Below are 12287 nucleotides of genomic sequence, written 5' to 3' on the forward strand. Positions count from 1 at the left end.
CAAAGCAGTGGAGTTAATTGCATCTCAGCTCAGGAAGTTTTTAGTCGACCGAAGTATAATTCCATTGTTTGAAATGCAGGTAAGCTGCTCTTCATTAAGATTGGAATGACTTTATCTATTATGGCTTGAATAGCCTTATGGAATGATTTATATTATTTATCAGATGCAAATGGCGAATCCTCCAATGGAACAAATTGCCACCACATCAATCATGGGTGGACCTCAAATCCCTTCCTCTGAATCCTGTTGGAGGACCTGGTTATGGCCAAAATCCCCAATATATGCAACCTCCGCGGCAACTCGACAATTACTATCCTCCATCTGACATGCCACCTCCAATGGAAAAACAACCTCATCAGGGTATATCGGCATATGGTAGACAAACTCCCATGGGGGGCCATGCGTCATCAAATGCCCAAGCAGCACCATCAATGATCACACAGGTTATGTTATTCTCTTTTGTTTTCACCCCCTCTCTCATCAAGGGAAATTTAAGATGCTATTTTCTTGTTGGAGAATGGTTAGGATGTGGGATGACATGCTGATTTGTGAAGCAGAAAGGAAAAAAAACTAGATTTTATGTGCTATATAAACATGTTCTTTTCTTTTCTTTCCCCCCACATTTGTTAAGGAACGTCAATCATTGTGTAAAGTAATTGTCATGCTTTTTAGAATAGACCTTTGTTGTCTGGGTCCATACTTTGGAAAATGGTGTTGATTGAACGTGATAGAGATTGATGATGGGTTATTGACACAGATTTCTTGGGGTTGGCAAGGGTGGTGTAGTGCTTACGGGAAGCTTTGCGTAATGCTATAGTTTTCCATAAAAGAGTTCATGTAGTAGTTTTACAGCCCAGATTATGTAGTGGAATTAGAGACCTGCTAAAACAAATCACATACAAAGATGTCTACAATCATTTCTTCTCAGTATCGTGTTTTTTTTTTGGTTGGGATGGGTCTGTAATTTTTCTTAGGCTTTGAAATGAGAATATAATCTTTAGCTTGGTTAACGAACTTTTTCTGCCATTGCAAATTAAACAGTTCTATTTATTATTTTCCAAACCAAATAACCTCATCCTGTATTTCTTAATGGCACTGGTCAGCACTTTTTGAGGTTTCAAAATGATTGATGGGTTTCGGGGTTCCTGTGCAGATTACACAACAAATGCAAATTCCATTATCTTATGCTGATGCTGTTATTGGGACAGCTGGTGCAAGTATAAGCTACATTCGACGTGCTAGTGGGGCAACTGTTACTATACAAGAAACTAGAGGTGTTCCCGAGGCAATGACAGTTGAAATCAGTGGAACTGCGTCTCAAGTCCAAACAGCTCAGCAGCTGATACAGGCAATATTCTGTGCTTTATCTCTTTAACTAAAATTGATCTTCCCCTCTCTTTTCTGGATATATTGTATTTGGACTATATGTTTTTTATACTGCTGATTTTATCTGAATGGGAATTTGCTTGCAAGAATTGTTGAATGGGATTTTGACTAGGCTTGCTTCTATTTATCATGTGTAGTGGTTTACTAACTCGAGATAAATATTGTCAAATGGACCTTGCAATAGGAGGCTGGGATATTGTGGTGTCTCTAGGAATGTCATAAAATATTTGTTGAGGTTTATGACATCTATTATGTAGAGTGTGTCTGTACATACATGCATGCATGCAATATTGGGAAAAGTGAAACTGATGCAGGAAGGTTTATGTCAGTAAATACAGACATATTTTGTATAATAGAAAGAGCCTATTAAACATTTTTTTAAAAAAATCCATGTGCACTAGGTGTAATTTTAGTTAGGTCTCCATGATTTGAATTGGAGGTTCTGGACAAGATTATGTAGCTTGCTAGCTAGCAATTGTTGCGGCTTGTAGTTTCAAACATAGTTATAAGATCTGGTTTGGCCTATGACCCAGCCCAAGACTTGGGTCGTTGGTTGGGTGGTTTAACCTGTAGGTCGGCGAGTTGACCTGTTTCTATTGTTTTTTTATTGGAAGATGTTTCAGATTTTTTTTAAAAAAACTAAATAGTAAAAAAAGAATCGTTGGTCACCTGGGTTTTGACTGAGTCGCGTGTTGACCAGCAAGGCCACCTACTCAACAGGTTTGACTAGGTCAACTCCCCAAGCGGTTCAAAAGCAAACCTACCCCGGGCAAGTCCCAGGTCGACAGGTCACCGGTTTGACTTGCTAGGCCAGGTTTGATAACTATGGCTTCATAGTGTGAAGCTGCCCGGTAAATTTCTTGCGTAGAATGACATCAATAAAAGAAGATAGTGTGGGGAAGAAGATTTGAAGTTTTGATGGATGATGGTTGATTCTTATAGAGTATGTGTGGTTGGCCTAGTTCATGTGGATGAACACAATCGTAATTGAATTCTTCTTTTGATGTAATGACTGGCTTGAGTAATCTTTTACTAGATGGAAATTGCTAATGTTATTTGTATTCTCATTTATGTAAAGAAATTGTTCTGTTTTTTTAATGAGATGGACTTCCAACATTTGATTTAATAGTTTGGCTAAATATGGTAGTTGGAGATCCCAACTGTTGATTTGCATGAATAATAGTGCATATGCATTTCATTGGATCGCACCAGTTCTGATGTGGCTCTTCTGTTGCAGAATTTCATGGCTGAAGCTGGAGCACCAGCACAGCCTCAAACAGGTGGGCCTGCTGACCAGGGGTATAATCCTTATTCGCACAGTTCAGTGTATGCTTCTCCACCATCCAATCCAGAACACACAGGCCATACAGGGGGTTATAGCTCCATGTATGGTGCAAGCTTTGGGTACTAAGCAGCTCCTAGGCGGTTTGCTCATGATGAGACTTGTAATGATTGTGATCTTAGATGATAAAATCAACAAATAATCTGTTAAGGCTGCTGTAGTTGTACTTTGCATCTATAGATTATTGGTTAGACAAAATTACATGTTAGATCCATTGTCTGCTTAGGCTTGACCATGGGGTTGCCCGTACAATGTTTTAATTTTTTGTGCAACCTTAGCCATGCTCAACTCTTCCACGATGGCTTCGTTTGTGGACGAAAATTTGTCACCATTAGGGTACTTTTGCTTCCAGTAATTCATCTTAATGTTCTGTGTTTGTTCATCCGTTGTGGAGTGTGTACTTTGTAGAGAGATTTTTGTGAATGGCGAGGCATGACCAGCTTGTTAATTTTCTACCTGCATATCTCATCACATCTGGTTCCTGATCTTTGTTTGTATGGCTGGCTAACTGGTTAGTTTTGAGCTTTGTTTGGTCCTGTGAAGGCTAATGTGTCTACGAGAAGTTGATGGGTATACTCTCTCCTAGTGTTCATTTTGCTTGTTTGTTCGAAGGGTCATTAAACGCAATTTGCATAGAATCTGTGTTGGAAGAGTTTCCAGTCTGAACTGATGGACCAATCAATCTAAAGAAAATGGTTCTGGTCGTTCAAAGCTAGGCATTTTGGAATAGAAGTTTCATCCATCACGGTTATTTCTAACAGTTAAAACGCAAACGCCAACATGTATTTTACGGTTAAATGTTGATAACAGAAGAAGGTTGTAGTTCGTCCTCGAATATATGTCCCGAATGAGTTTCTCAGAAAACTCCTCATTCTCAGAAACACGAGCTACTTGATGGCAGTATTAGGACCCGACTTAACTGTCTCGGGGAGGAATAGTATGAATCTATTAGAAAGAGGGAGTATCAGGGCTCAATTGTTTGTATCAGAGATCGATGGCGCCTTTGCTGTAGGCTTCACAACAGGTTAAGTGCCAAAGTCTAACGACGGTTAGCTTGCAGAAAGTTGCGAAGTCCTCACAGTTGATAGGTATGAGGTTGTACGTGCCAAAACCATCTTCCAGCTTTTCTCTTGCAGTCTCAACAACTTCACTTGCTGGTTTCGATTCCTTAGTGGTGCAGGCATGGCAGAGGACATGAGAGCCGAGTTGAAGGTCCCGCATGCTCATCCCATAACGATAAACATAGAGGATTCCTCCAGAGAGGAAGCAATCGAGGCAGGTTTCCACCACTCTATGATGCATTTTTCTTGTAAAGCACCCTTTTCTTCCAGCCTTCATGGACCTTTGGCTTTTGGGCCTGTAAAGGGAATGACTGCCATAGAGAAAGAGATAGAGAGTTTTGTGCCTGTAAGGAATCCTGATGTTGCTCGAAAGCATTCCACGCAGGTTTCCACCTCTTCCATCATAGCCACATCGTGGACGGCTTTTGCATGCCTTTTTCTTGCCACTCCCATTTTTGCCCATGTTGTGAAAGTCCTTTTCATCTACTAACTTTTCAAATAATTTTTTATGTTAAAAATATATATTAATAATATTTTTTATTTTTTAAAAATTATTTTTAATATTAATACATCAAAATAATCTAAAAATATAAAAATTATATTAAATTTTAGCAAATTTTCTTTTTTTAAATTTTATAAAATTATAATTTCAACCGCGTTCCAAAATATATTTAATTTTATGAACACCCCCCATGCTTACCAAAACCTTAGAGCAAAAAACAAGAAAGGAAAAAAGTAAAAAAAAATGGCTCCAGCCAAGAAAGGAAAAGCGAAGGCAAACTCGGCCGTGTCAACTCAGTCAAAACCCACAGCCCCAAGTCCCCAAAACAATTTCCCATCTTGCATACGTGCAGTCCCTCCTTCCTCCGTCGCCATCACCATCCACGCCAAACCCGGTTCCAAATCCGCCTCCATCACTGGTGGGTCGATACACACATGCAAAAGGACTGTTTTGATTCTTGTTTAGGTTAAAAAATTAAAGCTTTAATGTTTTTTTTCCTTCCTGATATTGTATGTAGATTTGAGTGATGAAGCGGTGGGAGTGCAAATAGATGCACCTGCTAAAGATGGTGAAGCTAATGCTGCACTTCTTGATTACATTAGCTCTGTAAGTTTTTTATTTTTTATTTTTTTTTTAATTTTCCTTACGTTATAAGTTGGTTATTCGTTTTTAATGTTTTGTGATAGAGGATTATTGGCTTAATTTTCGAGAATTTTACAGGCATGTGTGATGTTAATCAATGCCTGTCAATTTTTTTTTATGTTTCGGTACTACGCATATGGAGAGAAATATTTTGAGTTGGTACAATTTTGGCTGAATTTTCTAGAGGAAAGGAGACTTGTAGCATGAGGGCGGGGGACGAAAGTGGCCTCTTTTTTGTTTTTTTTTGTAGAGAAACGGTAGAACGGATTCTTACGGTTCATCAAATTTTACAGGCATCTGTGATGTTAATCAATACCTGTCAAATTTTTTGATGTTTTGGTACTACGCATATGGAGAGAAATATTTTGAGTTGTTACAGTTTTGGCTGAATTTTCTAGAGGAAAGGAGACTTGTAGTATGAGGGCGGGGGATGAAAGTGGCCTTTTTATTTTTTATTTTATATTTTTTTGGAGAGAAACGGTAGAACGGATTCTTACGGTTCATCAAATTTTACAGGCATGTGTGATGCTAATCAATGCCTGTCAAAATTTTTGATGTTTTGGTACTACGCATATGGAGAGAAATATTTTGAGTTGGTACAGTTTTGGCTGAATTTTCTAGAGGAAAGGAGACTTGTAGCATGAGGGCGTGGGATGAAAGAGGCCTTTTTTATATTTTTTTGGAAAGAAACGGTAGAACAGATTCTTACGGTTCATGAATTAATTAGAGAGGGTTTTATTTTTGTCTTTGGGCTTGCATGCAAAAGGAATGGTGAATCTATAGTCCTTATATTTAGCCTGTCAGTATTTTGATGATGGATTTGCTGGATTCTAGACATGCGCAAGGAGTTGGAAAACAGCATCAATGTGCTTAATGTAGAGTATTTGGAAGCAGTCAAATATTGATGCTTTTTTTGGGATTTTGAAAGAGGGTTATGCTGGCACTTTGTTAACTTCTATTGGGAGTTTTTATTATGATAGTGTATCTGGCATTTTCCTATTTCATCAAGTTGGTGTAAGTATTTGATGCAAGTTGAGGATTGAGTTAATTTTGAACGCATATGGTAATAATAATTTTTTTACTGCCCTTTTGAAACCATGAATTGCTAGGAAGAGTTTGAAATTGAAAGAGGATGAAAGACTAAATGCATTAAGAGAGAGGATGCGATTTCATGAGTGATATAATCAACTGGGATCCCTGGCTTAGCCCAATAGTAGATGAAAAGCTTCTCTCTTCCATAGGATAAGTGTGATTTAGAGCATTTAATCTTCTGAAAAAATAATAATGAGGTGTTTACTGTTCAATCACAACTGTAAACATGGTTGAATAACTGAAGAGAGTTATTTATGAAGATTAACAATTTCTTGTCGTGATATCTTGCATTTATATAGAGAACCTCCTCTGTTTTAGTACAAAAAAGGTTCACAAGTTTGGTTCTCTCAACCAACAGGTGTTGGGGGTGAAGCGGAGGCAGGTATCCATAGGCTCTGGTTCTAAATCGAGAGACAAGGTGGTGATTGTGGAGGAGGTAACTCTACAAAATGTTTTTGATGCTTTGGAGAAAGTGTCCAAATGCTGCTGATTAAAAAAAAGAAGAGAGGTTCAGTGTGCTTTCGTTAACAAGAGATATGATTTACATGATCTTATACTGAACACAAGGTATTTGGATAGGACAACATTCCTAGTCCACGCTGATGTTTAAAATACTTTGGTCTGTAGTTTTGTTTCTTCTATCTCACACTGAAGCAATAATCTTTGTAAGTACAGAAGCTGTAGTGTTACTTGTGAATATAATGACTGATGTTTCATGAAAATTCAAGTTAGATGCTAATTTATTCATCTTCACCATGGTTCTTCTAGTTCTCATTTTTCTTTATGATTTCTTCCCCCTTTTTTCTTATGAATTTCACTAAGAGATCATTATAGCTATACTTTTGCACGACAGGCTTGCTAATACCTAGCGACATGCTGTGAAAACTATCTTATTTTGCCCTCCAGCTTTTGATTCTTCTGGCTGTTTTGCCATTAATAATGCTAGATTTAAGGTTTATGGTCCGCTGTTGTTATTACCTGATTTTTGTGTAATTCGCCTATAAATGAAATTACTCTCTAGTGATAAAAGGAATGGAGTGCAGATATTGTGTCATGAACAAAAGGCTAGAATTTGTTTATTGCAGGAGCAAGAGAAGTCTCGGCTCATACTTGGCCAGGAAAACATTTATCTTTTTCACACTGTTTAAGCATTTTTTCATGCACCAACTGATCTGTTGGTTGTTCTATTCCTCTGGATTATGGGAGGGAGAGGGGGAGGCTAAGTTCCGCTGTGTAGGAAGATCTGATGGAGATAGTGAAACAAAGGAAGAAATTTTTCTTTTTAACAAAAACATATTTAGTGGAGTAATCTTATTGATTAAGAATCATCTATCAGAAGTGGAGTATCCTCAATACAAGTTGTTGCAACTCTGAAGAACATATTGCTAGTATTTGTTGAGACTTGAGAATAGCATTACCCATCTAGAAACCTGGCCAAAATATAGGTTTCAGTTTTCCAGCCATAATCTCGACACATGAGATAAGGTGGGAAACAACTTTACAGGCATTAACATTAGAAGAAAAATCATCAGGAAGCTCCCAAATGCTGCGTAAACATAAAGGAACTCAGTACGAAATAGCAATTTTATAAAGAAAAGGAATACATGACCTGAAAAATAAAATACCACACTCTGCAGATGAATCTCTTATTCCGAACCACAAAACGCAGCTCATATAGCAGTAAAAAAAGAAGTAGGACTTGGAGGGACTGGGATTTCGACTGTCCCCTCCAACATGAGGAGGACCTTTTTCATTGAAGGGCGGAGGGATGGCTCATCAAGAGTGCACCAAAGTCCCACTTTAACCATCCTATCTAACTGTTTCTTTTCGACGATTTCATCACCCACAAGTTTGTCCATATCACCGTCCAGAAAACATTGGTAAACCCACTGTTCGAGAACAACTTCATCCTCTGGAAGACTCCAATCCACATTCTTTCGACAACATGTGATCTCCAACAACATAACTCCAAAGCTATAAACATCTGCTTTAACTGTCACCGGCATATTCCGGTGCCATTCTGGTGCTACATATCCCCTCGTCCCTCTGATTCCCGTGAAGGTTTTAGTTTGGTCTGACTTCAGCAACTTTGCCAATCCAAAGTCAGAAACTTTGGGGCACCTGCTTTCATCTATTAGTATATTCTGAGGTTTTATATCACAGTGGATGATCTGAGTGTCGCACTCTTCATGTAGATAAACAATACCCCTTGCAATGTTGCGAGCAATTTCCAACCTTTCAGGGAAGCAAGGTCGTTTTTCAAGTGAGAAGAGTATGGCAGCAAGGGAGCCATTGCTCATGTACTCGTATACCAGGAGCCTGTGATGTTCATCGTGGCAATAGCCGAGCAGACTGACTAGGTTTCTGTGATGTGTTTTCCCAATGACTTTCATCTCATTCTGAAATTCTCTTTCCCCTTCAGCTAGAACTTTCTCCAGTCTCTTGACAGCAACAACCTTCCGAGTACTTGATAGTATCCCTTTATAAACTGTCCCAAATGATCCCCTGCCAATTTCTTCCTTGAAACCACCAGTAACATTTTCTAGCTCTGCATAAGTGAAAGCTCGAGGAACAAATACCTCATTCAATGCAGTACCATCATTATTGGGCACCCTTTTATATGACAATACATGATATCTGTAAACGATGATTCCGAAAATCGCCACCATAGCAAGCCCAAAAGCAACAAATGAACCACTTATTATTAGGACTGTCCTGCCAGTGCCAAGGTTCTTCTTCTCGGTTATAGGCTCTTTTCTGTCCATGGTGGATATGGGTCTACCCACCTTGACGAAAGCCAAGTTCGAACTTTCTAAGTTTCTCCTCCCAAATATCAAAGGAAACTTTTGCTTTCTGCAGTACTGCCCATCAGTGAATAATGCTGCTTCACAGTTACAGTCTTCCAAACAGGCTTGCTTACAATTGTCTTTCGTTGTTGATGACAAAACGGAGTATGAAACATCTTCCCAGGCAATATTAGACAGCTCTTCCATGGTGTATGCGCTACTTCCATTCTTGTCCTTGCAACTTTCAGCATCGAAATCCCTCTCACAGCCAGAAGTCCAATTTCCCTGGGTAACAAACTTAAATCCAGGAAGACAAATACATTCAGCTTCCTGATCCTTCACAACACAATATCCATTAAGACCGCATGATCCCTTGGGTTGGCACTTATCTCTTGTGGAATTCCACACAGCTGACCAGTTTCCATTCAGTGTTAGATTTTGTGAATATAATCTGAAAATCCCATCAGCATCAAGTTTCATAATATTAATTGTTTCTTTCGTGGGATATCCTCCATCTGCAATGTTTTTTATGTTGAAACCTGTGGAATTGAGCAGGTAGAGACGGCCATCCGGATCAAGATTTAGAGTCACATCATCTCCATTAGTACCAGATGCAAAATAAGCATATGTAGCTGTATCTGGAGTATTAACAGGATACTGCACAAGGTTGCCATCAGTTTGCATCTTGAGCCGGTAAATACCGGTTGAGAGTTCAGTTTCTGAGACAGGAGAAACCAGCTCTGCCCCTGCTCTGAGCTGTTGAGTTGGCAAAAGGGTATCTGTTGGGTGGTCAAAACTCTGCCATATAATCTCGCGATCAGAATTATATAGCACAAAGTTGCCTGAATCAGACATAGAAGCTAAAGAAGCTGGCTGGGAAGCAGAAACTATCGAAGTCCGACTCCCTTGTGCTGATGTCAAGACAACCCTGCCATCACTGGTGAAGAGCAAGGTCGCATTACTTGGGACTGGGGCATCATCCCTTCTAGCAGCCCACACAACAGTCTTTAGTGAAATCCCGGATAGAAAAACCCCTATAGAATAGCCGTCGCGTTGTCGGAAAAATCCGAAAGCATAAAGACCGGAAGGTGACAACCATGAGGAGTTTGTGATAGGTGTTAGAGAAGATCCGAGGGTTATATTGGTCTGTCTTTGAGCAGAAGCTGTAAAAGATAAGGCGAGAAGAAGAAAAAAGATGATAGAAGCCATGGATAGGGATTTAGCTCTTTTGTGGTATGGGAGTGTCAATTTAAGAATGTCTATTGTTCCAGCACTCCAGTCTCTTTCTGTGGTTTCCAGCAGTCAGGCCAGGCACTCAAAACATACAAGTCTAGCCATAAAATCCACCGCGTTTCCCTACCAATTGGTGGAAATGTTTACTCTTACTTTTATGCTTTCAAAGTCAATGCAGTCAACTCACCGAAAAAACTTGGCAATTACTTGGCGCTGGTCCCCCTTTTCGATCTTGGTATCCCCCATTTGAACAGCCATTTGCTAATTTCCCCTGGACTGTTCTTGGTTCTAATTTTCTGCAGCAGATTCTTTTTTATTTGTCAAGTACCATCAATATGCTTGTGATAACACAATCTTTAGCTTCCTGCAGACAGCTTCAACTACTTGAGAGATGCCAATTGTGGTGCTAATGCTAATTCCCCGCCATAATACTAGGGCAAGGCAGAACAACTGGATTATATTCATGTCCTTCGATGCAAAAGGCTAGATAGCAACGTCACTTTCTAACAAAAGATCATGTTATAATTAACTCTCATGGACAACTTAATTAGCCAGGTCTTGAGTTTGTTTTTCAATAATTATGAGTTTGAGTTTTTTCAGAATCATTAAAAGCTTACATGGTCATTAAATTAAGGGTATGTGGGATTAGTTGAGATGAGCACAAGTTAACCCGACACCAACGTTAACAATAATAAAAAAAGATCATGTTATAATTTATATGTGAAAAGTAGGGATTTTGAATTCGGGTAATCTCAACAAGGTTGTACTTTTCTTTCTCCAGTTCAACTTGGATCTTCCTCTGTTCTCATGTTTAGCTTCCTGCAAGAACATTCCTTCCGAGGCACATTTTTCCTGAAATTATACTATATATGGGAACTTTCAAGTTTTGTTTGAAATAAAACTCTTATTTGCTTCCTCACGATTTCATTTTAGTCTCGAATTTAAGAGATTTTTTCGTAAATACACTAGTTTGGATATGAATGGCCTGCGTGAAACTTCATAGAAGATGGATTTACTCTCGGCTAGCTAAATGAATAATCTTAAAACTGAAAATTGGAGGCCAATGGACCGTTGATTCTATGGTTTTTTCCACACGTATTTTGCAGGAACAGCAAGTGGACGTATGAGTAAAGTAATGTATCTCTTGTCCTTGGCTGTAACCGGTCTTTCTTTATCTTGTAATAACAAGGTGAGTTCGATTGAGGGTTCCGCTGTATGACTATATTCAGAGTATAATTAAGGTGGTCACAACAGGGACTGAGTCAATGTACAACCGAGCATTTGCTGGCAGACTCTTCTCAGCAAAAATGTCTTCTCTGACTAGCTTCAAAGCCATGGGTGCTCTTTGAGGGGCTTTATAATTTATTTGTTAAAAATGTTCTGTTAAAAAGTAAATATGTAAATCTTCATGGGAGATCTCTAACAGATGCATTCTACATTTTTTTTGCCCTTAAGTTTTTTCTAAATTACCAAAACAAAAATTTTATGCGGTTATAACATGAGTCAACTAAATTAATTTGACTAATATATAACCTGAAATATAAAATCAGATACCATCACATAAAAAAATAGAAAAAAAATAAAAAGCTCAAGATTCAAAATCTAATATTAAAGACTGAAATTAAATATATATATATATATATATATATAAAAATTGAGTCAACTTACCACTAATACGATATGAAATTAAGATAAAAAAATAATTTTTTAAATAAAGAACTTAGAAAAACTATTATGAATTGAAATTGAAAATGTTGTTGAAAGTCATGTTTATTGTAGCACAAGACTCCGTATACTATGGATTGAAAGAACACATGGATGACTTTGTTCTTCTTAAAAAAAGACATTCATAAGGATTACTCTTGGGGTAATACCATCTTTTTATAAGATATTATTATTAAATTGATTAGGAACAATTCAATTTTTTTTTTATATTTCTACAGTATACAAGAATGATTTAATTACCCTTTTTTGATAACAAAAAAAATTAAAGGTTTTTTTATATTTTCATAAAGATTTACTTTATTTTTTTTAATTCATCATTTGATATCTGTCTTTTTTAAAAAAAAAATTTGTAATTTTGTAATTTTTATTTTAATTGAGTTATCTCAAGTTAATTTACGAGTTTAATGAGTTAATTAAATTTTATTTAATCCTTTTTATAGGATAGCTTTTCCTTAAAAAGAATTTTACTCTCTTTTTTTAACATATTTTTTTTTAAAAAAAGAAAGTTTCATCCCTTT

The 12287-nt window shown here is 37.7% G+C and overlaps 3 protein-coding genes across 3 annotated transcripts; 2 read left to right on the forward strand and 1 right to left on the reverse strand.

Moving 5' to 3' along the window:
- LOC118032573 (flowering locus K homology domain-like) lies at positions 1–3110 on the forward strand. Its single transcript, XM_035037302.2, has 4 exons — positions 1–79; positions 164–443; positions 1154–1348; positions 2624–3110. Exons 2-4 carry the CDS (start codon positions 282–284, stop codon positions 2795–2797), a joined length of 531 nt encoding a protein of 176 aa, XP_034893193.1. The 5' UTR covers positions 1–79; positions 164–281; the 3' UTR covers positions 2798–3110.
- Positions 3111–4459: 1349 nt separating this feature from the next.
- LOC118032021 (uncharacterized) lies at positions 4460–6787 on the forward strand. Its single transcript, XM_035036580.2, has 3 exons — positions 4460–4709; positions 4809–4897; positions 6384–6787. The coding sequence occupies exons 1-3, from the start codon at positions 4535–4537 to the stop codon at positions 6513–6515; spliced, it is 396 nt and encodes a 131-aa protein (XP_034892471.1). The 5' UTR covers positions 4460–4534; the 3' UTR covers positions 6516–6787.
- A 795-nt stretch (positions 6788–7582) lies between these two features.
- On the reverse strand, positions 7583–10158 carry LOC118032012 (G-type lectin S-receptor-like serine/threonine-protein kinase LECRK3). Its single transcript, XM_035036573.2, has one exon. The coding sequence runs from the start codon at positions 10018–10020 to the stop codon at positions 7696–7698; it is 2325 nt and encodes a 774-aa protein (XP_034892464.1). The 5' UTR covers positions 10021–10158; the 3' UTR covers positions 7583–7695.
- Between the last annotated feature and the right edge of the window lie 2129 nt (positions 10159–12287).

Source organism: Populus alba, chromosome 5, assembly GCF_005239225.2.
Source record: "Populus alba chromosome 5, ASM523922v2, whole genome shotgun sequence".
Classification (NCBI taxonomy): Eukaryota; Viridiplantae; Streptophyta; class Magnoliopsida; order Malpighiales; family Salicaceae; genus Populus; species Populus alba.

Coding starts and splice junctions, on each gene's coding strand:
- LOC118032573 (XM_035037302.2), top strand. CDS start 282: ATGCAACCTCCGCGGCAACTCGACAATTACTATCCTCCATCTGACATG. Junction 444..1,153: donor CACCATCAATGATCACACAG/GTTATGTTATTC, acceptor GTTCCTGTGCAG/ATTACACAACAAATGCAAAT. Junction 1,349..2,623: donor CAGCTCAGCAGCTGATACAG/GCAATATTCTGT, acceptor CTTCTGTTGCAG/AATTTCATGGCTGAAGCTGG.
- LOC118032021 (XM_035036580.2), top strand. CDS start 4,535: ATGGCTCCAGCCAAGAAAGGAAAAGCGAAGGCAAACTCGGCCGTGTCA. Junction 4,710..4,808: donor CAAATCCGCCTCCATCACTG/GTGGGTCGATAC, acceptor TATTGTATGTAG/ATTTGAGTGATGAAGCGGTG. Junction 4,898..6,383: donor TTCTTGATTACATTAGCTCT/GTAAGTTTTTTA, acceptor CTCAACCAACAG/GTGTTGGGGGTGAAGCGGAG.
- LOC118032012 (XM_035036573.2), bottom strand. CDS start 10,020: ATGGCTTCTATCATCTTTTTTCTTCTTCTCGCCTTATCTTTTACAGCT.